Here is a 25,849-nt window from a genome sequence, read left to right as displayed (position 1 = left end):
AGCGAGAAAGATAAGAGGTAGGTTTTTGAGACAGCATTTAATTACACGCAAGCAACGGCAGAATTGATGTGGAGATGGGGGGTGGGGGGTGGGGGGAGGACAAGGGAAGGCACAGCCAAACCTAGTATGAAAATATCTCTTTTGTGCTTTTGCTGTTGGGTGTTTTTTGTTTTTTGTTTTTGTTTTAAAGCTTGGGTATTTACAGACAAGGGAGAGAGGACATATAAAGAAGAGCACAAAGGTAGCGTGTGTGCATGGATGACCCAAGAAATGGCTGGGTCCACGTTATGGGAGAGCCATTTCTTTCAGCCTTCCACGCGAGACCGTTCCAGAGACAGACGGAGGACGTGGTACACAGCCAAACCACGGAATCCACAAGACGGACAACTTCAAGCAAATTCCCGGATAATTCCTTAACCCTCCGAGGATGCTCAAAGACACCACCACAACAGGACATTTGAAGTCCCAGTTTCCTGGAGCAAAGGGACGGCTGAGGGTAGCCCGGCCTCTGAAAGCAGCCGAGTCTCTTGCAAATCAAAGTCGAGAGCACCAATATCAACGGAGTCCCGTCGGAGAGGGTATCGGACTCTCCGTCCCTCATTGGGAGTCCCGTTTCACGGGGGGGATGCTGGATCAGTTTCATTCCTTTCCTACACACGTATTACAATCCGGTTCGCATCTCCTCCAACATTAAAAAACAAAAAGATTTTAAAATCCTTCTAAGGCAGCGGTACCGAAAAGATCTCTCCAGACGGGACAGTTTTGAAGGCCTTGATAGTTTTCTCCTTAGTTTTTCCCTTTTCCCCGGAACAAACCTTGTTGGTTGTTCCTCCAATGCCCACCTGCCCTGACAGCTGCCTCTCGTTCCTTAAGCGGGGGCTACTGTCGCCAGAATCCGTAAGTTAAAAAAAGACATTAAAAATCCTTCAGAGAGTCTTTGGGAGGGAGCACCGTTCTCTCGCTGTCCCCAGAACGGCTGTCCAGACCGAGCTCACACATAGACAGCCGTTTTGGAAATGATGGAGCCGTCGTGCTGTGATTCCATGTCGTCGTAGTCGTAGCCGTGCGGGTCGGGGCTGAACCGCAGGATCGGTCCCAGCTGGTCGAACCGTTCCTCCTCGTCTTCCCGGTGTCGCGGGGCATAGCCGTAGGGAGGGTGCCGCCGTTCTTCGCGCTCCTCCTCTCTGTAATCATCGTCTTCGTCGTCCTCCGGTTTTCGCCCCGTGGCGGGTTTCAGCGGCCGGTCGAGTTCGGTGAAGTCGTGAGTCGGGGGTTGAGCGGTGCCGTTGCCAAAGACTCGAGTCTTGGGATCAAAGGAGCCTTTGGAAGCTCGGGGGTGCCGGCGGTGCAGGATGAAGAAGACTATGATTCCCACAACTGCCAGGGCCAGGATCCCCCCCACGATACCCCAGGCCAAGGCTCCAACGTTGCTGCTCTGACTCTTCACCGGCTGGTCTGAGTAAAGAAAGGAAGACGGGGAAGTCACTCCGAGAAATGCCAGTTGTTAGTAATACCAGCACTGGGGAAGGGGCAGAGCCTCAACTGGATCCAGAAAAGAGAAGACCGGGGGAGGGGTCCTCTGGGACCCTGCCATCTACCATCCTCCACCACCACCATCATCATCATCACTATCGCCATCTCTCTCAGGGGGCCAAGAGGCCCCGAACGTCCAAAGAGAAACTAGGGTATCAGAGGGTCCAGAAAAGTACCATTTGTCCCACGTGTGAGGTGCCCCAGATATCCTTCTCCCCATAAGCTGCTCTGCACCTACAATGCATCTGGCTCCGGGCCTATCTGAGCCCAGGGCTTATTTAACCACCATGCCTTGGACTAGTTAAATCTCACAGTGCTTCCCGCCGTCCTTTTGCGCAAAGCCACCACGCGCTGAATTTGTGATAGAAGAGGAAGAATTCAATAATTTTTTTTTAATTTGCACTTATATCCCGCCCTTCTCCGAAGACTCAGGGCGGCTTACACTATGTCAAGCAATAGTCTTCATCCATTTGTATATTTATATACAAAGTCAACTTATTGCCCCCAACAATCTGGGTCCTCATTTTACCTACCTTATAAAGGATGGAAGGCTGAGTCAACCTTGGACCTGGTGGGACTAGAACCTGCAGTAATTGCAGGCAGCTGCTGTTAATAACAGACTGCATTAGCCTGTTGAGCCACCAGAGGCCCAATATTCGGTCCCCCCCAGGTTAGGTTAAAAAAAAAAAAGACACCGATTATTTCACCGTGCATATGATGCAAATTGGCCTTTTTAGTCACACCAGATGCTGTTTTGGGACCTCCTTCCAGAGCACGATATCATCGTCTTTTGAGATTGAAGGTTGCCAACGATGTGATGAGACTCTAGACGCGCAACAAGCTGGACCGGCTTCACATGTCGGCCCTCCCACCCCGAGCAGCGAAGCGGCACCGAAAATCTTAATTCATCTTCGTCCCACACATACCGCCATTAGCCCCACAGCACATTTGAGAAGGTTGCAAAAAGCCCACGGCTCTTACCCCGGACGAGGATTATTTGCTGCGTCGAAACCTGCCCCACGCGGTTGGTGGCTTGGCAGATGAAGGTGGTGTTCACAGAGTAATCCACTTTTTTGACCAAGAGGCGCTGACCTTGAACCTCTACCGACTTCGGAAGTGGGCCATTGGACCTGGGAAACCAAGCAAGGCCGGTTAAGCCATAAAGAAAACCAGGGGAAATCAGGCAGAGAAGGTAGGTAGGTAAGCAGACATGCAGACGGATGATAGATAGATAGATAGATAGATAGATAGATAGATAGATAGATAGATAGATAGATAGATAGATAGATAGACACAGACAGACAGGCAGGCAGGCAGGCAGGCAGATAGATAGATAGATAGATAGATAGATAGATAGATAGATAGATAGATAGATAGACAGACAGACAGACAGACAGACAGACAGACAGACAGACAGACAGACAGACAGACAGACAGACAGACAGACAGATAGATAATCAAAGATAGTAACTTTGTGGCTTGTATCTTTACGATTTATATTGATATTGATTGTTTCCTGATTGCTTATTTGTATCTTATGACTATCATTAAGTGTTGTACCTTAGAATCCTTGATGAACGTATCTTTTCTTTTATGTACACTGAGAGCCTATGCACCAAAGACAAATTCCTTGTGTGTCCAATCACACTTGGCCAATAAAGAATTCTATTCTGTTCTGTTCTGTTCTGTTCTGTTCTGTTCTGTTCTGTTCTATGATAGATGATAGATACTGTAGATAGACAGACAGATGACAGATAGAGATAGATAGATAGATAGATAGATAGATAGATAGATAGATAGATAGATAGATAGATAGATGGATGGATGGATGGATGGATGGATGGATGGATGGATGGATGGATGGATGGATGGATGGATGGATAGATAGATAGATAGATAGATAGATAGATAGATAGATAGATAGATAGATAGATAGATGGATGGATAATAGGCAGGCTGGCAGATAGACAGCCAGGCAGGCAGGTAGGCAGGCAGACAGACAAACAGATATAGTATATAGAGCAGGTTTGTCAAACTCAAGACCCGTGGGCCAGATCCAGTTCACGGGGTGCTTAATCTGGTGCTTAGAACTGGCCTGCGGGGCTACCCTGGAAACAGTGAAGGTCTGGCCCACGGTGCCTCTGCCAGCAAAAACGGAGCTTGGGAGGGCTGTATGCGGCCCTCACGAGCTCTTTTTTCGGCCACATCGGGTTCCTGCAGCCTTCTTCCAGCAAAAACAGAGCTTGCGGGAGCTCTGTTTTTGCTGGCAGAGGGCTGCAGGAGCCCGTCCCAGCCAAAAACGGAACTCGGGAGCCCATTTTTGCTGACAGAGTGCTTGGGCCACAGGCACTCCCGACATAAGTGATGTCGAGCTGGCCATGCTCACCCCAGCCCACCGAGATCAAACACCGAGAGCGAACCGGTAACAACCCACCACTGTGTGTGACGAGGGAAAACAGGAAAAGATTAGGTAGGACTCACGTGGTCCAGGAGAAATCTACCGGGGTGGGATTCCCCCTCGCATTGCAAATGAGTGTGGCATCATTGCGGGTCAAATACCAGTTGTCGTCGTAGCCCTCTATGGCAACCTCAGGAGCATCTGCAGAGAAAGCAGTCAAAAAAAGCTCACACTTGGCTGAAGGCATGCCCACGCACAGACACACCCACCCACGCAGCCTTCCTTTTCGGTCTGTGTTGTGACCCAGGCCCAAGTAGGTAGTAATAAACTTAGTCCGTGCAAAAACAAAACTTTATTCGAACAGCTGGGAATTACTTCATTCGCAGCGTCATTCAACTCGAAGTAAAACAAATGCCTCCCAACACAAATTCCTCAGTTATCTCACAAACCTTCGTCCAATTAGGCAAACTGCCAAAGGCCCTTCCTGGCAAACATCCAGAAATCACAAAAACAAAGACGTACACAAAGCAGAAGACGGGGCAGAAGACGAAGCTACAACGTTGTTTTCCGGCAAAGCTGAAACACCGGTGCTGGTCTGTTTTAAGCCTTATGGGAGGGGCCAATCATCTCCTGGCCTTACTCCTGAGTCACCCTTTTTTCTTCAGCTGCTCTTGCCTTCTGGCAGCTCTTCTCATGTGTGCATTAGGAACAGGCTCCTCCTGTTCCTCTGCCTCACTATTATCAGCCTCTGGAGGCTCTGGAGTCCACACCTCACTTCCTGATGACCCTCCCTCAGTACCCCAAAGCCGCGACATCCCCACCCAACTCACACAATATGGAAAGATGGATAGGGAAGGACTCGCTTTGTGGCAGGGCCACGTGTTCCACGAGGCAGGTGATCTGCTGCTCATTGGCTTCTTTGGTGGGGATCAGATTGTAGTGGCTGGTGACGGTGACGGTGCCGTCCGAGTTGTTCGTCTGCTTGACGCTGGAGTTGCCGTTCAGCTTCGACTGCCAGGTGATGCGAGCCGGCGGCTTCCCGTTTGCCGAGGTGCACACGGCCACGGGCTGCTCCACGTTGCTGGATTTGACCTCCATGGCCTCGGCGCCACTTGTGGGCTTGGCTGGAAGAGAAACAGAGGTGAAGGTGGGAAGGTTGCTTTGACTGCTTCTGGGAATTGAAGTCAAAGCATGCTGACTGGGGAATTCTGGGAGTTGAAGTAAAAGCATGCTGACTAGGGAATTCTGGGAGTTGAAGTCCATGCATGGTGGCTGGGGAATTCTGGGAGTTGAAATCCAAGCCTGCTGGCTGGGGAATTCAGGGAGTTGAAGTCGAAGCATGCCAATTGGCAGATTCTGGGAATTGAAGTCCATGCATGGTGGTTGGGGAGTTCTGGGAGTTGAAGTCCAAGCCTGCTGGCTGGGGAATTCTGGGAGTTGAAGTCCATGCATGGTGGCAGTTGAAATTCAAGCCTGATGGCTGGGGAATTCTGGGAGTTGAAGTCAAAGCATGCTGACTGATGAATTCTGGGAGTTGAAGTCCATGCATGGTGGCTGGGGAATTCTGGGAGTTGAAATCCAAGCCTGCTGGCTGGGGAATTCGGGGAGTTGAAGTCGAAGCATGCCAATTGGCAGATTCTGGGAACTGAAGTCTATGCATGGTGGTTGGGGAGTTCTGGGAGTTGAAGTCCAAGCCTGTTGGCTGGGGAATTCTGGGAGTTGAAGTCCATGCATGGTGGCAGTTGAAATTCAAGCCTGCTGGCTGGGGAATTCTGGGAGTTGAAGTCAAAGCATGCTGACTGGGGAATTCTGGGAGTTGAAGTCCATGCATGGTGGCTGGGGAATTCTGGGAGTTGAAATCCAAGCCTTCTGGCTGGGGAATACTGGGAGTTGAAGTCGAAGCATGCCGACTGGCGGATTCTGGGAATTGAAGTCCATGCATGGTGGTTGGGGAATTCTGGGAGTTGAAATCCAAGCCTGCTGGCTGGAGAATCCTGGGGGTTGAAGTAAAGCATGCTGACTAGGAATTCTGGGAGTAAGTCCATGCATGGTGGGGGGGGAATTCTGGGAGTTGAAATCCAACCCTGCTGGGTGGGGAATCCGGGGAGTTGAAGTCGAAGCATGCCAATTGGCAGATTCTGGGAATTGAAGTCCATGCATGGTAGTTGGGGAATTCTGGGAGTTGAAGTCCAAGCCTGCTGGCTGGGGAATTCTGGGAGTTGAAGTCCATGCATGGTGGCAGTTGAAATTCAAGCCTGATGGCTGGGGAATTCTGGGAGTTGAAGTCAAGCATGCTGACTGATGAATTCTGGGAGTTGAAGTCCATGCATGGTGGCTGGGGAATTCTGGGAGTTGAAATCCAAGCCTGCTGGCTGGGGAATTCGGGGAGTTGAAGTCGAAGCATGCCAATTGGCAGATTCTGGGAACTGAAGTCTATGCATGGTGGTTGGGGAGTTCTGGGAGTTGAAGTCCAAGCCTGTTGGCTGGGGAATTCTGGGAGTTGAAGTCCATGCATGGTGGCAGTTGAAATTCAAGCCTGCTGGCTGGGGAATTCTGGGAGTTGAAGTCAAAGCATGCTGACTGGGGAATTCTGGGAGTTGAAGTCCATGCATGGTGGCTGGGGAATTCTGGGAGTTGAAATCCAAGCCTTCTGGCTGGGGAATACTGGGAGTTGAAGTCGAAGCATGCCGACTGGCGGATTCTGGGAATTGAAGTCCATGCATGGTGGTTGGGGAATTCTGGGAGTTGAAATCCAAGCCTGCTGGCTGGGGAATTCTGGGGGTTGAAGTAAAAGCATGCTGACTAGGGAATTCTGGGAGTAAGTCCATGCATGGTGGCTGGGGAATTCTGGGAGTTGAAATCCAAGCCTGCTGGGTGGGGAATTCGGGGAGTTGAAGTCGAAGCATGCCAATTGGCAGATTCTGGGAATTGAAGTCCATGCATGGTAGTTGGGGAATTCTGGGAGTTGAAGTCCAAGCCTGCTAACTGGTGGTTGGGGAATTCTAGGAGTTGAAATCCAAGCCTGCTGGCTGGGGGATTCTGGGAGTTGAAATCCCCAAGTCTTAAAAGTTGCTAAGATTGGACAACCTTGGTTGAAATTATGGGGATTATGCCCCCCCCTCCCACTTCCAGGATTTATGGGTTAAAATTGGAATCTAATGTTTTCCTTGCATCACCCAACCTCTCTGAAGAGCACTGCCCAAACCTCGGGCATGGGGGAAGAATCCCCAATGCTAGTTCCAAAGCTAGTGTCTGGGGATGTTTGTTTGCAACTAATTTGCACAGCATAAACACAACATTTTTGCGGGGGTGGGGGGGGGGGAGGAAAGGAGACTACAATAGACAAAGAGTCTCATTTTTCTCATCCTTTGCCAGGTCTCCCCACCCAGAAGTGCCATCTATTTCGGAGAGAAAGTTCTATAATCATGAAGTCCTAGAGGGGTTGCCATTCTTGGAACTAAAATGAATGGGATTTCCAGATAAAAGAGAAAGGGAGGCCTTTGGAAGTTTCCCACCGATTCCCCCTGTAATCATAAGAGCCAGAAGAAATTCTGCGTAGAACGCACAGTGCACACGGCAAATAAAAAATAAATAAAATAAATCCCTATAATTTTTGTAATTGCAACGTATGCAAAAATCAGTCTCGGGAGATACCTTAGTTTTGCTGGTCATAAAAAATTCCCTCCCCACTCCTGGGGGGAAGGATACTGCAAAATCCCCATTCCCACCCCATTCCTGGGGGAAGAATATTGCAAAATCTCCATTCCCATCCTACTCTGGGGCCAGCCAGAGTTGGTATTTGCCGGTTCCCCAAACTACTCAAAATTTCCGCTACCGGTTCTCCAGAACCTGTCAGAACCTGCTGGATTTCACCGCTGGATTCTACCCTAAACAGCTGAAATTTTTGCACAGCCTCTCATTGGGCCTCACAATTTTCAACAGGCATTGCTCAAAGAACAACAACAACCCACACCTCTTATTTATTTGTAATTTTACATCGCAGGTAGTTCTCGACTTACGACTGTTCATTTAGCCATCGTCCTGAGTTACATTCGCACTAAAAAAAAAATTGACTTACGATCCCACCCTTGTACTTACAACTGTTGCAGCATCCCGTGACGGTTACGTGGTCAAAATTTCGTGGTTGCGTGGTCAAAAGCTTGGCAACTGGCATGTACTTATGACAGCTGCAGCATCCTGGGGTGGGGAGGTGTCACGTGATCCCCATCTGCGACCTTCCCAGCTGACTTCTGACAAGCAACGTCAATAGGGGAAGAAGCCAGATTTGCTTTATGACTTCCTGATTCACTTTAACAACAGTGACAAAATTGGTATTAAACTTGGGCACGATTTACTCGGCAACCGCCTTGCTCAGCATCAGAAATTCTGGTGCCAATTGTTGGTCGTAAGTCGAGAATTACCTCACTTCGTTTTTTTTTAAAATAAGAAAACCAAAGCTCACTTCTGGAACAAGGCCTCTCCCAGTCCCGTATTCTGCATTCCTGCAGGATTGCAAAATGCAAAAAAAAAAACTTGCATTTTAAATTAGCAGCTTTCTTATGGAGTGGGTAAGAATAGAATAGCAGAGTTGGAAGGGACCTTGGAGGTCTTCTAGTCCAACCCCCTGCTCAGGCAAGAACTAGTGGCTGTCCAATCTGTTCTTAAAAACATCCAATTGTTGGGAGAATTCACAACTTCAGGAGGCGAGTTGTTCCACTGGTTAATCCTTCTAATTGTCAGGAAATTTAGTCCTTAGTTCTAAGTTGCTTCTCTCCTTGAGTAGTTTCCATCGGTTGCTTCTTCTCCTGCCTTCAGGTGCTTTGCAGAATAGCATGACTCCCTCCTCTCTGTGGCAACCCCTGAGGCCATGATGGCGAACCCATGGCAAGCGAAGCCATGTCGCCCAGCACACACGGCCGTGCCCGTTTGTCTTCCGGGTTTCTGGCACGCATGCGCGCGCGACGATCAGCTGTCTTTCGTGTGCGCGACAGTGCCAAAAACCAGGATGCGGAGCGTGATCTCTTCGTGCGCACGGCGGTGCCAAAAAGGGGCCTGCACATGTGCACCAGTCAGTTGATCGTCTGGCGCGCAGGCATGCTAGAACCCAGATGTTCGGCTTCTCCATAGCGCAGCCCCAACAAGCACACATGCGATGTTTCCATGCAGGGGCCGAAAAGGTTTGCCGTCACTTCCTTCGGGAGAAGGGCGGTATACAAATTAAAATATTATTATTATTATTATTATTATTATTATTATTATTATTATTATTATTATTATTATTATTATTATTATTATTATTATTATTATTATTATTAACTAAGAAAAGAGAATTGTCTTTTTTTTTTTCCTCCCCATAAAGTCCGTCAGTGTTCCGATTTTTCAAACCCAGGAACTTGAAAGTACAACACCTTTACCCAATCTCTCTGCGGATATTGGAGAGTGAAGCCGAAGTCGTGTTAGATCTGAGCGCAAACACAAACCTTTGGGGGGGGGGGTATTTTGGTATTTTGCTCCGCCGAAGAACCCATTGCTAAGTGTCATTAGCTTAGTCCATCGTGCAATAAATGAGTGGCCCGTAATTAATTGAAAGAATGGGGACACGGCCGCGCGCTATCTCCCTTTTGCAATCCGAGAATGCATGACCTACCAAATCTGCTTAAGCGCATAACAGCCCCTGGGAAGTCATTCAAAACCGTCAGGAACACTTGAGTACCAGATGTAGGGGGCATAGAAACAGATGTGGTTTGGCTTCGCTCGTTGAGTATCTAGGGGGGGCTGAAGGGCCCACAACGCCGGAGGACTTGGGCAAAGTTGGGTTTAATTCAGCAGATAAATAAATAAAAAATAAAACTCTAAGGCTGATTGGGGGTGGGGGTGTCTTTAGAAGAATGGGGGTTGTTGCTTTGTCCCTAGGCCTTCCAAAACAGAGGTCTCCAACCTTGGCAACTTTAAGCCTGGCGGACTTCAACTCCCAGAATTCCCCAGCCAACAAAACTCTGGGAGTTGAAGTCCACAAGTCTTAAAAGAGCCAAGTTTGCAAACCCCTGTTCTAGGTTATAATACAAATAGTCCTTGGTTTGCGACCACAATGGAGCACAACATTTCTCTTGCTAAGCGAGACATTTGTTCAGTGAATTTTGATCCCTGTTTTGCGACGGTCGTTATGTGAATCACTGCAGTTGCTAATAACGCGGCTGTTAAGTGGATCCGGCTTCCCCATTGACTTTGCTTGTCAGAAGGTCCGCAAAAGGGGAGCACACGATCCCGGGATGCTACAGCCGTCATAAGCGTGAAGCAGTTGCCAAGCATCTGACCACTTGACAATTAGGGGGGAGGGATGCTTCAACGGTCACACGTGTGAAAAAACAAGTCACCTTTTTCGGTGCTACTGTCACTTCGAATCGTCACTAAATGAACGGTTGTAAGTCGAGAATGACCCGTACTATACTTGAAAAACCTCTTATACCAAAGAGAATCAACGCCGGGCAATCTTGAGCGTATTTCTCATGCTTTCCTGGTTTCCTGGGCGAAGCTCATATTTTACCAATGGCTGTCACACCCAGGGGTGGGCTTCAAAAATTTTAGCAAGGGGTTCTCTGCCCAGTTGCAGGGTGGGGCATGGCCATGGTGGGCGTGGCCTAGGCAGCCAGCTGCACTACGGTGGGGGGGGGGGGCTTTTTGCCCTCCCAGGGCTCTGGAGGCTTTCCTCGAGCCTCCGGGAGGGTGAAAACAGCCTCTCTAGGCTCCAGAGGCCCGTTTTTTGCCCTCCCTCTGTGTGTGCCCTGCACTTACCTGCATCCAAAACGGGCCTCGTGGGGACTCCTGGGAGGGGCAGGGTGGGGTGAGCGGGGCCAGCCAGGAGTGGGATTTGGGGAGTTCTCCGAACTGCACAGAATCTTAGCTAGAGGTTCTCGCGAACCCCCAGCAGCCCACCCCAGGCCACACCCCTTACCTCTGTGTTCAATTCAGGGTCACAAACTGCCGTTAAAAATAATAAATACTTGGCCTTGCCTTCCCGTGCGGTCTAGACAGGGTCGGTGGTAATTCTATCATCTGCAACTCGACCAAAGGAGTGGAACCCCCCACCACCACCACGCCTTACAAGCTCCCCCACGAATCGCAACTCAGCATCTCACAACTTCATTTGGGGCAGGTGTGTGTGTGTGTGTGTGTGTGTGAACCCTGCAAAGTGTTAGCCGGAGGGCTTCCACCTTCAAGATGGAAAGCAAGTGCTCGGGTTCTTCTTACCTAAGACGATCAGGTTGGTGGTGCCAAATTCATTGCCGTTGGGATAGGTGGCAAACTCGCAAGAGTAGGTGCCCTCGTCCGACATGAGGAGGTGTTCGATGACCAGGGTGGCGTCCGTCAAGGAATTTAAGGAGAAACGGATCCGCCTGCTGTTCTTCTCCATCGGGTAGCTCTGTCCATGCGTTGGATGGTGGACGGCCACGTTCTGCCGCCGGCCTCCGACCTCCTTCACCCAGGTCACTTGGCTGACCTTCATCTCGGGTCCAGTTACCGCAATATTGCAGGGCAGAACCACTCTTTTCCCCAGGTACCCAGTGACTTCATGTTTGACCGTTACTTGCTGGGCAAGTACAACTAGAGAAGGAAAAAACAAGAATGCTGAGTGATGGGTCAGTTCCTGAAGTAAGTTCTCCAGAAAGATTACACTACTAACCAGAGCATACAAAACATTTGCTAGACCAATTCTTGAATACAGCTCGCCTGTCTGGAACCCACACTTCATTTCGGACATTAATACAATTGAGCGTGTCCAGAAATATTTTACAAGAAGAGTTCTCCACTCCTCTGATCACAACAAAATACCTTATGCCACCAGAAATCCTGGGTTTAAAAAATTTAGAACTCTGCTGCCTTCGGCATGACCTGAGTTTAACTCATAGAATCATCTGCTACAACGTCCTTCCTGTTGAAGACTACTTCAGCTTCAATCGCAACAATACAAGAGCACACGATAGATTTAAACTTAATGTGAACCGCTCCAATCTTGATTGTAGAAAATATAACTTCAGTAACAGAGTTGTTAATGCCTGGAATGCACTACCAGACTCTGTGGTCTCTTCCCAAAATCCCCAAAACTTTAACCAAAGTTTATTTTTAACTTTATTAACTTTATTTTTAACTTTATTGACCTCACCCCATTCCTAAGAGGTCTTTAAGGGGCGTGCATAAGAGCACCAGCTTGCCTACCGTTCCTGTCCTAATGTCCCCTTTGATTGTATCCAATTCGTATGGTTATTTCATGCTTATACATATATATACTGTTGTGTTTGGCAAAATAAATAAATATAATAAAATAAAAAAACTTTCTGATAAGCACTTTTAAAGGCAACCTAGGACATCCTTTTTTTAGGGGATGCAGTGGCACAAACGCTGAGCTTGTCGATCGACTTTTTGGGGAACAGAAAGAAGCTTTAAGATATATTGATGTGACGCTGAATTAACATACTGAAACCCTAGTAAATTGGGAAGCACACCGAATGCCCTAAGCATAGAGAGCAATTAAACAGATTGCTTCACTTTATATTCCAAAGACGGGATCTAAACTCTCGATTTGAAGGTACAGGATCAGTCCCCCCCCTTTCAAACCAACTCCTTTATTGTCATACAAGAAGATTTATGAAGTAGTCCTCGACTTATGGCAATTGAGCCCCAGATTTCTGTTGTTAAGCAAGACAGTTGTTAAGTGAGCGTTTTGCCCCATTTTTACAACCTTTCTTGCCACTAATTGTTAAGCGACTCAATTCAGTTATCAAGTTAATAACACGGCCGTTAAGTGGATCTGGCTCCCCCATCGACTTTGCTTATCAGAAGGTCGCAAAAGGGGATCGTGCGACCTCGGGACACTGCGACCGTCCGTCGTAAATGCGAGTCAGTTGCCAAGCACCCAAATTTTGATCACATGGCCCTACGCGTGAACAAGAGTCGTAAGTCACTTTTTTCAGCTGTAGCTTTGAACGGTTGTAACTTGAGGGCTACCCTGTATATATTTCAAATAAAAAGATTTTATTTGTCATATTTTTAAAAAATATTTATTACAATGGGCACACATCATCCTCTTATTCTTTCTATTTTGATTCATCTGCTTCTTTCTATATTGTTTTGTCGGGCTTCCTCCCCCTCTTTCTCTCATTGATAGAAATATTTTATGTACACCAATGGAAATAAGAACACTATTCATTGAAATATATATAAAAGCAACGTTAAAATGACCATGCAGATCAGGGCCTTCTCTGCGGTGGCCCCCAATTCTGTGAAATCTGCATCTTTGGACCCCTTCCTTCTGAATTTTAGAAAATGGCTCCAATTTTCCATATGAAACGGGCTTTTGATGCCAAACTTAAGGAAGAAAGCAATGACCATCTCGTTTTTTTAAGCACCTGATTTGTTAAAAGTTAATTTAAGCACATTGGCAGATGGTTTTATGCTGTAGTTTTTCCCTAATAAGGCCAGAGTTGTTAATAATGTTATGCCTCCTTCTTCCCAAGGACTCCAGTGTTAATTGCAAGGATTAATTGAAGAAAAAAAAACTTTCTGATAAGCACTTTTAAAGGCAACCTAGGACATCCTTTTTTTAGGGGATGCAGTGGCACAAACGCTGAGCTTGTCGATCGACTTTTTGGGGAACAGAAAGAAGCTTTAAGATATATTGATGTGACGCTGAATTAACATACTGAAACCCTAATAAATTGGGAAGCACACCGAATGCCCTAAGCATAGAGAGCAATTAAACAGATTGCTTCACTTTATATTCCAAAGACGGGATCTAAACTCTCGATTTGAAGGTACAGGATCAGTCCCCCCCCTTTCAAACCAACTCCTTTATTGTCATACAAGAAGATTTATGAAGTAGTCCTCGACTTATGGCAATTGAGCCCCAGATTTCTGTTGTTAAGCAAGACAGTTGTTAAGTGAGCGTTTTGCCCCATTTTTACAACCTTTCTTGCCACTAGCTGTTAAGCGACTCAATTCAGTTGTCCAGTTAATAACACGGTCGTTAAGTGGATTATTATTATTAATTTGATTTTTATACCGCCCTTCTCCCGAAGGACTCAGGCTCCCCCATCGACTTTGCTTGTCAGAAGGTCGCAAAAGGGGATTGTGCGACCTCGGGACACTGCGACCGTCCGTCGTAAATGCGAGTCAGTTGCCAAGCACCCAAATTTTGATCACATGGCCCTACGCGTGAACAAGAGTCGTAAGTCACTTTTTTCAGCTGTAGCTTTGAACGGTTGTAACTTGAGGGCTACCCTGTATATATTTCAAATAAAAAGATTTTATTTGTCATATTTTTTTAAAATATTTACTACAATGGGCACACATCATCCTCTTATTCTTTCTATTTTGATTCATCTGCTTCTTTCTATATTGTTTTGTCGGGCTTCCTCCCCCTCTTTCTCTCATTGATAGAAATATTTTATGTACACCAATGGAAATAAGAACACTATTCATTGAAATATATATAAAAGCAACGTTAAAATGACCATGCAGATCAGGGCCTTCTCTGCGGTGGCCCCCAATTCTGTGAAATCTGCATCTTTGGACCCCTTCCTTCTGAATTTTAGAAAATGGCTCCAATTTTCCATATGAAACGGGCTTTTGATGCCAAACTTAAGGAAGAAAGCAATGACCATCTCGTTTTTTTAAGCACCTGATTTGTTAAAAGTTAATTTAAGCACATTGGCAGATGGTTTTATGCTGTAGTTTTTCCCTAATAAGGCCAGAGTTGTTAATAATGTTATGCCTCCTTCTTCCCAAGGACTCCAGTGTTAATTGCAAGGATTAATTGAAGAAAAAAAAACTTTCTGGCTAATATGTATATGGGCTAGCACACCTGAGTCAACCAACTAACCTGCTTTTCAACAATCACCACCCAGAGAGATAGTTTGGGTTGACCCAAAGCCATTCCCTCCATGAGAACGGACTTGAATATGAATCTCATATAAGCCAAGTCTTTAATTATGACCATGTTCTTTTAGTGAACTTTCTTCTCCTCCTTTCGGCAGTGTCACCTAAATTGAAATAATGGGTGTTTCTCCAGCTACAGGGACAAATTAAGCCACTGATGATATACCAGGCTTTCAGCAAAGGTGTTTGATGAACGCTAGGCTTTTTAATAAGTTGCAATAGGACAGACTAGTAGTACCTGTATATTTATTCATTGGTTAAATCAATATTTTTCAAGCGTGGAGACTTTAAGATGAGTGGATTTCAACTCCCAGAATTCAACTCTCTGGGAGTTGAAGTCCACCCATCTTAAAGTGACCAAGTTGTGAGACAATGCTGGCTGGGGAATTCTGGGAGTTGAAGTCCATCCATCTTAAAGGTTGAGGAACAGTGCTGGCTGGGGAATTCTGGGAGTTGAAGTCCACCCATCTTAAAGGTTGAGGAACAATGCTGGCTGGGGAATTCTGGGAGTTGAAGTCCACCCATCTTAAAGGTTGAGGAACAATGCTGGCTGGGGAATTCTGGGAGTTGAAGTCCACCCATCTTAAAGGTTGAGGAACAATGTTGGCTAGGGAATTCTGGGAGTTGAAGTCCACCCACCTTAAAGCAGCCAAAGTTTAGAATCCCAAGAGAAAACAGGTTTCACTCCCCTCCTCCCCATTACAGCTTAAATTACAAAGAAACTTTTAATTTTGGCATTTCTTGAATTAAAACCGGTAAGATTGTCACTTTAAAGAGTGACATCATCGTGGAAAAGGCAGGCAGCTCAGCCAGCTGAGTAGACCTGCCCAATTCTCGAGAAAGGCGTGGCGGCGTGGCACAGGAGCTTCAAACGAAACCCCGCATTGTCCAGGCTCTGCATGGAGCCATGGGTTGAAGGAAAGCAGGATGTCCCCTCCAGAGTCAAAACAAACCCTTGAATTGTTTGTCAGGTTATGGAAGTAAACATCTGGTAGGATGGTTTTTTTGTTTTTACACACACACACACCCAGCAGCAACCTGCTCACCCAACCCTGATTAGGAGTAAATATTTATTTATTTCAAATATTTAAACAGATGCCCCTCCGATATCAAATCTGAAATGTAAGAGAATGGAGCTAGGGAAGAAGGAGGTTCGTGCTTCTTTAGAGAGAGAAGATGGCTAAACCCCATTGTCGCCCATCTAGTTTCTGCCATCCCACGGAGACCTACCGTGTTTCCCCGAAAATAAAACCCTGTCTTATAATTTTTTGAACCCCCGAAATAAGCGCTTGGCCTTATTTTCGGGGAGGTCTTGTTATTTTGGGGCGCGTGGAGCAAGACGGGGTTCCTCTTGCCGTCTTCCCTGATTTCCAGCTCTGTGTTTAAATATTTTTGGGGAGGGCTTATTTTTGCGTGGGGGGGGGAGGCTTATTTTAGCGCATGCGCTCAAAAGCCTGACTCCGCTTATTATCAGGGGATGTCTTATTTTTGGGGAAACGGTAGAATCACAGAGTGCAGGGATCTTCGAAGGTTATCTAGTCCAGGGGTCTCCAACTTTGCCAACTTTAAGACTTGTGGACTTCAACTCCCAGAACACCTCAGCCAGCAAAGCTGGCTGAGGAATTCTGAGAGTTGAAGTCCATAAGTCTTAAAGTTGTTAAGGTTGGAGACCCCTGATCTAGTCCAGCCCCTGGCAGAGCACAGCACTACTATAATTTCTCTGACTTGTGGCCATTCAAGACCTCTTTAAGCACTGAGAACCCACCCATTCCAAGGTTAATTTCTCCTCCTACTGAACAAGCTCTCTTGGATGCTAGGGTTGTTCACTTAAGGGTCTTAACAGTGCCACTGCCTTGATATATTATTTATATTCCAGCCTGTATTGTTTGTAAATAATAAATTCAAGGCAGTGAATATATCCCACAGACTTTTTTCCTTCTCCTGTTTTCTCCAGAACAACCACCCTATGAGGTGGGTTGGCCTGAGAGGGACAACCTCAAAGATAGGCAACTGGCTTTCATGCCTAAGGCGAGGCTAGAACTCACTGTCTCTCCTTTTTGGATTGGTCCAAAAATCTCCCAGCTGGCTTTCATGCCTAAAATGGGACTAGAATTCACATCTCCTGGTGACTGGCCCAAAGACACCCAAATTGACTTGGCGGGACCTGCCTAAGGCAGAATTCACTGCCTCCTCATTATTGGCCCAAAATCTCCCAGCTGGCTTTCATGCCTAAGGCAGGACTAACATTCACTGTCTCCTGGTTATTAGCTCCCAAAATCTCCCGGAGTGGGACTTGAACTCACGGTCTCCAGCTTTCTAACCCTGGCACCTTAAAACTACTACAGCAGACCAAACTGGCTTGCATTGATGCCCAGAAGCTGGCTTTGCAGCAGCCAGCTTCTCAAGCCATCCAAAGGACCTTTTCCAAAAATCTTGGCAGGAAAAGGGAGTTTGGGCCAGAGCAGCGGCCCGCCACACAAAACCTTCTCCACTTCCACGTGGAGAACAGCCTAGCTGTCCGTCAGGCATCTGAACGAGTCCAAGGAGGATTTACGGCTCTTTGCAAAGTATTTAGCAGGCTGTGTCCCCAGGAGGGTGAGGACTCTTCCAGACCGTGGCACAGACGGAGCAAGAAGGATGCGCAGGGCGAAGGATCTCTTAGCACTACTATCTGGGTACCATTATTACAGTAACGGATCAGTCCATGCTCCATTTAACACACACACACACACCCTATGCTCATTTCGTTTAGCACCACTGGCTTGACTTGCATAGTGAAAATGGATGTTTGTCCCAGAAAGCCTGAAACCGCCATTCAAGAGAGAGGGTAGAAAAGAAGATTGTAAGAAATGTTTAAGTCCTTCTCTTCTCTTCTCTTCTCTTCTCTTCTCTTCTCTTCTCTTCTCTTCTCTTCTCTTCTCTTCTCTTCAGGTGGTTGGGGGCCAGCTCCTGCCTTCCATCCTTCTCCAAAGCAATCTGCGCGTAAGCCTACTCAGCACCAGCGAAACCAATTTGGGTCGTTCATTAAAATTAATGCCCACACATCCAGGTTTTAATCTGGAGGGACAGATTTGACAAGGAACGAGGGAGGGAGGGAGAGGAGGGAAGCGGTTACTTTAAGTCATGCACCAATTGAGCATCTCCAGCCTTGGTTCAAGGAAGGTTGCAAGAGTTACACAGAAAATTGTTGTGTTCAGCTTTTAAAACAAAGGTGGCCCCCTTTATGAATTGTGGACTTCGGACACCCCAGAATTTCTCAACCGGCATGGCCGGCTGAGGAATTCTGGGAGCTGAAGTCCACAAGTTGCCACGTTTGGAGACCCCTGGCCTATTCCATGCATTAAGGAATTCTTCCGCAGCAGTGGGCACTAGATAAAACTGGCAGAGATGTTCTGTTTTGATGCCATCTCAAAGTCCTTAAGCGGTAGGGATCCCAAAAAATGAAACCGGCTGAAGAAATAGGATAATGCCCCGGGGGCCTGAACAAGGAGCTGGAGGCTCAAATCTATGATGGACAGTCGCAGGAACTGGATATGTCTAGTCTAACGAAGGGAAGGACTAGGAGAAACATGATATAGCAGACTTCCAATATTTGAGGGTCTGTCACAAAGGAGGCTGTGGCTCAGTGGCTAAGACGCTGAGCTTGTCGATCGAAAGGTCGGCAGTTCAGCAGTTCGAATCCCTAGCACCGCCTAACGGGGTGAGCTCCCGTGACTTGTCCCAGCTTCTGCCAACCTAGCAGTTCGGAAGCAGGTAAAAAATGCAAGTAGAAAAATAGGGGCCACTTTCGGTGGGAAGGGAACAGCGTTCTGTGCGCCTTTGGCGTTGAGTCATGCCGGCCACATGACCACGGAGACGTCTTCGGACAGCGCTGGCTCTTCGGCTTTGAAACGGAGATGAGCACCGCCCCCTAGAGTCAGGAACGACTAGCACAGATGTGCAAGGGGAACCTTTACCTTTACCACAAAGGGGACAATCTATTCTCCTAAGCAATTGAAGGCAGAACAAGAAGCAACGGATGGGAGATTATCGAAGAGAGACCCAACCAGTGGTGGGTTGCTCCTGGTTCGGACCGGTTTGCAAAAACCGGTAGTAAAACCGGCGGGAGGCTCTGCCCACAGACCCAGACGTCACCAGGAAGCTTCTGCACAACCAGAACTGGTTGCAAACCAGCAGTAAAGGTTAAGTAGAACCCACCTCTGGACCAACCTAGAACCAAGGAGAAATTTCCTGGTAGTGAGAACAATTAACCAATGGAAGGTATTGCCTCCAGAAGGTGTGGGTGCTTCAACATTTTAGGGTTTCAAGAAGAGACTGGAAAGCCATTTGAAACGGTATAGGTTTTTTGCCTGAGCAAGTGGAGGGGGGGGTTGGACTAGAAGACCTCCAAGACCCCTTCCAATTCTGTTACTATGTTATTGAAGAAAAAGACGGCCAAGCTTAACATTTCAGTACCGAACGCTCTTTAGAATAGAATAGAATAGAATAGAATAGAATAGAATAGAATAGAATAGAATAGAATAGAATAGAATTTTTATTGGCCAAGTGCGATTGGACACACAAGGAATTTGTCTTGGTGCATATGCATATGGATCTCTTTGCTACAGTCAAAACCTTCTCAGATTTGCCCTTTATGCAGAGTTTTCTCTCCTTAGCCGCAGGATTTCGACACTCGGGATGCAAGCAGAATTGGGGGGAGGCAGCGAGCAAAGAAACGCCGTCGCTTAATTCACGACTTGTTTACCCTAATTTACAGCTCTGCCAGGAGCGATTTGCAAAAAATAAAACGTCAAGCCAATTTGAGGAAAGGAGAAAGGGAGAGAAAAAAAATGGCAGGAGATCTGCAAAGGGAGCCTCTCGGTGCACACACAGAGTCCATTTGTGAAAGTGGTTTTCCCTGCATTGGGAGGAAGGGAAGGGGACCAGAGATAGATAGATAGATAGATAGATAGATAGAGGAAGCAAGGCCATCAATCTACGCCCAAGAAATAAAAGTGAGTTTGAGGTCGGAGAACACCTGTGCGCTCCAGGATAGAGAAGCTCAAAGGTTACCTGGCGGACGGTGCAGAGCCTGTATGGAAGTCTGTCCCATTCGGCAGTTTTTAAAAAATATATTATTAATCCTCTTATTGTTCTTCCTCTCCCTGTCAAACAGATGGGCTTCCTGTTTGATTCGGAAGACGCTTTTCGAAACAAAAGAGAGAGAGAAAAGAGAAAGCTTAGAACAATGCCGAGAGCAGGAAAGAGGGGGGAAATAAAAAGGCCCGAGGTTGGGTTTTGTTTTTTTTTGATGTTTTTGAGGGAGAGAACTGAGAAAGACACATCAAGGACAGAACATCTGGCGGGGTTAACCATCTCCCGTATTTTTGGATGGGTGGAGAATGATGACAAATGAACTCACAGGAGGAAGGAGGCTGAGATGAATCATCTCAGCTCAGTTTTGGGACCCCAGTTCGGGGCTGGATTCTGCGAAAAAGCACAGCTCCGGTTTCCCCTCTACAAATGTCCTTACCGGAACCAAGAACTGGGCATGTTCACACATCGGCTGAGTTCAGGAAAGGCACCCTAAGGAGGGGACACTGTTTATTTATTTGTTTGTTTATTTGTTTGTTGGTTGGATGGTTGGTTGGTTTCTATCCCACTTTTATTTTTTACAAATAACTCAAAAGTGCTAAAGATAGCCAACACACCTTCCTCTTCCTATTTTACCCATAACAACAACCCTGTGAGGTGGGTTGGGCTGAGAGAAAGAGGGTGAGGGAGGGAGGGACTGGCTCTAAATCACCTAATTGGCTTTCGTGCCTAAGGCGGGACTAGAACTCCCAGTCTCCTGGTGATTGGCTGAAAGTCACCCAGCCGGCTTTCGTGCCTAAGGCGGGACTAGAACTCCCAGTCTCCTGGTGATTGGCTCAAAGTCACCCAGCCGGCTTTCCTGCCTAAGGCGGGACTAGAACTCCCAGTCTCCTGGTGATTGGCCCAAGATCACCCAGTAAGCTTTCATGCCCAAGGCAGGACAAGAACTCCCAGTCTCCTGGTGATAGGCTCAAAGTCACCCAGCCGGCTTTCCTGCCTAAGGCGGGACTAGAACTCCCAGTCTCCTGGTGATTGGCCCAAGATCACCCAGTAAGCTTTCATGCCTAAGGCGGGACTAGAACTCCCAGTCTCCTGGTGATTGGCTCAAAGTCACACAGCCGGCTTTTGTGCCTAAGGCGGGACTAGAACTCCTAGTCTCCTGGTGATTGGCTCAAAGTCACCCAGCCGGCTTTCATGCCTAAGGCGGGACTAGAACTCCCAGTCTCCTGGTGATCGGCCCAAAGTCACCCAGCCGGCTTTCGTGCCTAAGGCGGGACTAGAACTCCCAGTCTCCTGGTGATTGTCCCAAGATCACCCAGCAAGCTTTCGTGGCTAAGGTGGGACTAGAACTCATGGTCTCCCATTTCTAGACCTGCCAGTTGCGAAGAATCCAAATTTTGATCACATGACTGTGGGGGAATCTGTGCGACAGTCCTAAGGGTGAGAGACCTTGGCTGTAAGGCACTTTTTTCAATGCCCATTGTAACTTTGAGCAATCGCTTAAGCCAGGGATGTCCAAACCTTGGCAACTTTAAGACCTGCGGACTTCAACTCCCAGAATTCCTCAGCCAGCAAAGCAAAGCTGGCTGAGGAATTCTGGGAGTTGAAGTCCGCAAGTCTTAAAGTTGCCAAGGTTTGGAGACCCCTGGCTTAAACAAATGGTTAGGAGTCAAAGACTCCCTGTACAGCAGACAGGATAGAAAGTTCTTCCCTCTTAGCATTTTGGGGAAGCTCATATGAACTGGCTGAACTGCGGGGCAGGATTTTTCTCTTTGTTTTGACATTTGGAACTGGAGAGAATACTTCTAATTTTGCGAAACAGATATAAAATATTTGCGAATATTTGCGAAAGATATAAAATATTCTATTTTTTTTAAAAAAAAAGATCTTATGTTTGTTACAGGGTTTTCACTACGGTGTAAAACACAGCACAGAAAACTGGGCTAATTTGACGCAGTGTTAATATTTGGCCGAGTGTCTTACGGGAACTCCACCGTCGCTTCAACAGAGCAACGTTAAGCCAGCCGGAGGTTCCAGGGTGGGGTGTTTTTTGTTTTTTTTAATTTGGAGCCGTGCCACTTTAAACTCAGGGATTTGAAGTTGAGTTAACTCTCCCAGGTGGTGGCTGCTGGGTTTTGGGTCTCTCATCCATCCACACCGGCTGGGCCAGCCAAGCATGCTAAGCAGAAAGGAAGGAAACTGAAAGAGAAAAGGAAAGGAAAGGAGGCCAAAAGGTCATCCACATCAGCCGTGGGACGATCAGACACGATGAATACTGCTGCTGCGGTTTCTCATTTGTTCTAAAAGTTGTGAATATTTATGGGATTTAATGGGAGGAAGGGGTCGATTTGAAGCGCATGGGGACAAATTTCTCCTTGAAGGGAGCTGTCTAAGGTTTAACACGGGTGCCTTAAAGCAGCCATGTTGCTCCTGAAAAAGCAGCCACATCCAGGGGTGGAATTGAACAATTCTAGCAACCGGTTCTTTGCCTGGTTGCTGGGTGGGCATGGCTATGGGGGCGTGGCCTACTTAGCTTCTTGCACTGGGCGGAGGGGCGTTTTCACCCTCCCAGAGACTGAAGGGAAAGCCTCCGGAGCCTAGGGAGGGCGAAAACGGTCTCTCCCAGGCTCCGGAGGCTGGAAATGGGCCCATTTCCGGACTTCCAGTAGACCACTTTTTCGCCCTCCCAGAGCCTCCGCGCGGGCCCTGCTCTTACCTGGCATCCAAAACAGGCTGCATTGAGACCCTTGGGAGGGGAGGGGCGGGCGAGGGTCAGCCAGTACTTGCAATTACCAGTTCGGTGAACCAGATTAAAATTAACATCCAGTTCGCCCGAACCGGCTGAATCCCATCCCTGGGGCCTGCATCCCATCCGGTCAAGATTGCCTCACCAAGAATCCCTCCGTTAAGGAACAGCACAGGGTCTATTATTATTTCCGAAAGTCAAATTAAGCTGCTAATAAACACTGGCAAGAAGGGCCCCTTCACTCCAATGCCCTCCCCCCTCTCATTCTGTGCAAATTTTAACTCGGGGAGACCACGATTCACAAGCTGCCAGCCTTCCCTAACGCTGATAGACCATAATTGGCAGCAGAAGATGGTCTCCCTTTGCTTTGCCCCAGCAGTCGTGGCTGCGTCTCGTTTCTGCAAGGATAGTTTTAAAAATAGACCGTAATTATGTTATTCTGCATTCCAGGAGGAAAAAAGAAAAAAAAAAGAAATAAAAAAAGAAAACCAGAGAAGAAAAGCTTCGGGCAGGTTCCGCTAGACGATTTTTTTTTGCTCTGAAGGAAAGATTTTGCTAAGGAAGCAGACAAGTGGCACTTTGTGTGTGTGTGTGTGTGTGTGTGTGTGTGTGTGTGTGTTTTTAATAAAATATAAAAATAGTCGTCGAGTCCACCCACCGCCTTTCCCACCCCCCCCTCCTGTCGCAGCCTTTCCCTTTGCAGTTTCTCCAATCTGGAATGGGTTGCTTTTTATTTTAAGCCGGGACCCATCCCGGCTCAGGACAATTTTATCCCAGACTGCCGAACGCCAGAAGTGTTCCTAATGGGAAGTGACATTCCCATCCCAAGTCCTGTGTTTCAGTCACGGCAATTTGAACAGCCTGAATGAAGGCCGCTTAATTTGATAAGAAAACAGATCGAGTGTGAAGTGGAAGCATTAAGAATTCAGCTTACGCATGTTGTCTATGGAAAGGGCCTCTTTTTATTCCCCACCCCCCCCGTCCCCGCTTTTAAAGGAACAAGTTAAAACGAGGGCAGATGTGGGGATAGTTTTCCTGGATCGGCTGTTTCCAAGCAGGGCTCCTTCCCTCTTATCTCCACACGGGAGGAAGAGAGAAAAAAAAATCCGTATTTGAAGGCACAATTATGTTAATGTGGATCAGAGCCCGGCTTGGCGTGCGCGCTGCAGTTTTGCAGAAGAGCAGGGAGAGCGCAGCTTTAATTAAAAGGGACTCGGCAAGTTTCTAGCCCTCAAGATCTGTCAAGATAGGCAAACACCTGCCTCCATCTTGCCTACCCAAAGCCTGAGCTTCCACTCACCAAGTTTTTTATGGTTTCTCGGGAGGAACCAAACCGGAATAAGGGATGTGGCCTTGAAAGTGGAAGAAATATCTGAATCAAAGGCTCGTCAAAACCGAAGAGTCCTAATATGGAAGATTAAACAGAGGTTTTTTTGTTTTTTTAAATCTCACTGCTTTTCCACTCCTACCTCAACAACCGCTGGAGGGTGTTATTCTTCTGGAGCGGCGTTTCTCAATCTTGGCCATTTTTTAAGACGTGTGGACTTCAACTCCCAGAATTCCCACAGCCAGCCAGGGAATTCTGGGATTTGAAGTCCACTCGTCTTAAAGCGGCTGAGCTTGGCAATTAGACAATAGGAACTTGTCTGTCTACGGAGATTCCCAGTCATCCAGGTCACGGTTGTCCTTTCCAAAGGCTTTGTTTTTCCTTGAAGACGCTCTGCTTCTCCTCCAAGAAGCGTCTTCACTTCTGAGTGATATAAATATAAATACAAATCCTTTCTATTATTATGCAAATATAAATCCCATAAATACACAAATCCTTCCATTTCCCACCCTTCGATCAGAGCTGAAGAAGCTCCTTGGAGGAGAAGCGAAATGTCTTCAGGGAAAAACAAAGGAAGTCCAGTTGCCTTTGGAAACAGCACCTCTGGGACAATAGAAATAACTGAACTCTTCGTATTTCAGCGGGTCCCCAACCTTTTGGGCACCAGGGACCGGTTCCGTGGAAAGAGGTTTTTCCATGGACCGGAAGGGGTGTGTTTTCATACGCTGCCTGCATCCCACGGATGCGGCTTCGCTCGTTTGTGTCAGCGGTGGTCTTCACTTACTTTCACATTCGCAAATGTGAGTGTGCACGCATGCTCACTTCGCTCGTGTATGCCCTGTCCATGCATGCGCCCAGCCTTCTGTGCATGAGTTTTGCTGGCGTGCGTGCCTTCCGCGCAGGTGCCCAGCCTAAAAACGTGCCTAAATAGGATGACATAGAGCCGTGGCGGGTGGGCGGGGCCACCTGCCATTTCCACTCTACCGGTTCGGGCGAACCGGTCTGAACCTATTTGAATGCCACCTCTGGTTTGCGTGGCCCCGTTTCTGACATGCCATGTTGCATTCTATTCAAGAAGGGTTTCCCAAGCTCAGACATTTTAACAACAACTCAACATGTTGCCTGGGGAATTCTGGGAGTCGTAGTCCTCCCATCTTCAAGTGGCCGAGGATGAGTCTAGATTCTCCTCAGGCTGTAAGAGTCCGTATGTACTAAATTAAGGAGGACTGAGAAACAGGTCAAGGTGCAACGTCTGTTAATGTTTACGGAAAAACATTTCATTGTGGGTAATTGTCTTTTGACAAACATACCAAAGCATTTAGCTATCCACTTCGTCTGGGAATTTAGCTTTCCTGCTTAGATGACACCCTTGACTTTCCGAGTAAACTCAAGGTTTAACCACATCCAGAGGATGAGTAAGCGTTATAATCGCCTCCTTCATCTGTTCCACTCCTTGCCTTTAAAATCCTATGAAGCAAGACTGGTGCAATCCCAGAATCCACATCAAAATCAAAACTGCAGGTTCTAGTCCCGAGGTTGACTCAGCCTTCCATCCTTTATAAGGTAGGTAAAATGAGGACCCAGATTGTTGGGGGGGGCCAATAAGTTGACTTTGTATATAAATATACAAATGGATGAAGACTATTGCTTAACATAGTGTAAGCCGCCTGAGTCTTCGGAGAAGGGCGGGATATAAATGCAAATTAAAAAAAATAAAAAATAAAATAAAATAAAATCTACCTTCAAGAGTGATGCAGAAACAACACAGCCCACATTTTTTTTCAACTACAGACAATCCTCGATTTACAACAGTTTACTTAGTGACCATTCGGAGTGGCAT

The 25,849-nt window shown here is 47.2% G+C and overlaps 1 protein-coding gene across 2 annotated transcripts in view; it reads right to left on the bottom strand.

The window, feature by feature from the left end:
* The window catches only part of NECTIN2 (nectin cell adhesion molecule 2), an 83,841-nt gene that overhangs the window by 26,034 nt on the left and 31,958 nt on the right, over window positions 1-25,849 (bottom strand). The window contains exons 2-6 of one of the 2 annotated variants that reach the window (XM_058195695.1): window positions 11,180-11,533; window positions 4,762-5,055; window positions 4,015-4,132; window positions 2,515-2,663; window positions 28-1,455 (exon numbers count right to left, since the gene is read on the bottom strand). In XM_058195695.1, the coding sequence (XP_058051678.1) occupies window positions 992-1,455; window positions 2,515-2,663; window positions 4,015-4,132; window positions 4,762-5,055; window positions 11,180-11,533 (1,379 nt within the window). In that variant the 3' untranslated portion in view covers window positions 28-991. Of the gene's footprint in view, window positions 1-27; window positions 1,456-2,514; window positions 2,664-4,014; window positions 4,133-4,761; window positions 5,056-11,179; window positions 11,534-25,849 lie in introns of those variants that run through there. The other variant, XM_058195694.1, reaches the window with a different exon arrangement.

This window comes from Ahaetulla prasina, chromosome 10 (assembly GCF_028640845.1).
Source record: "Ahaetulla prasina isolate Xishuangbanna chromosome 10, ASM2864084v1, whole genome shotgun sequence".
Classification (NCBI taxonomy): domain Eukaryota; kingdom Metazoa; phylum Chordata; class Lepidosauria; order Squamata; family Colubridae; genus Ahaetulla; species Ahaetulla prasina.
Note: the sequence above shows the minus strand (reverse complement) of the source record. Positions and strands in the feature narration are given on the sequence as shown.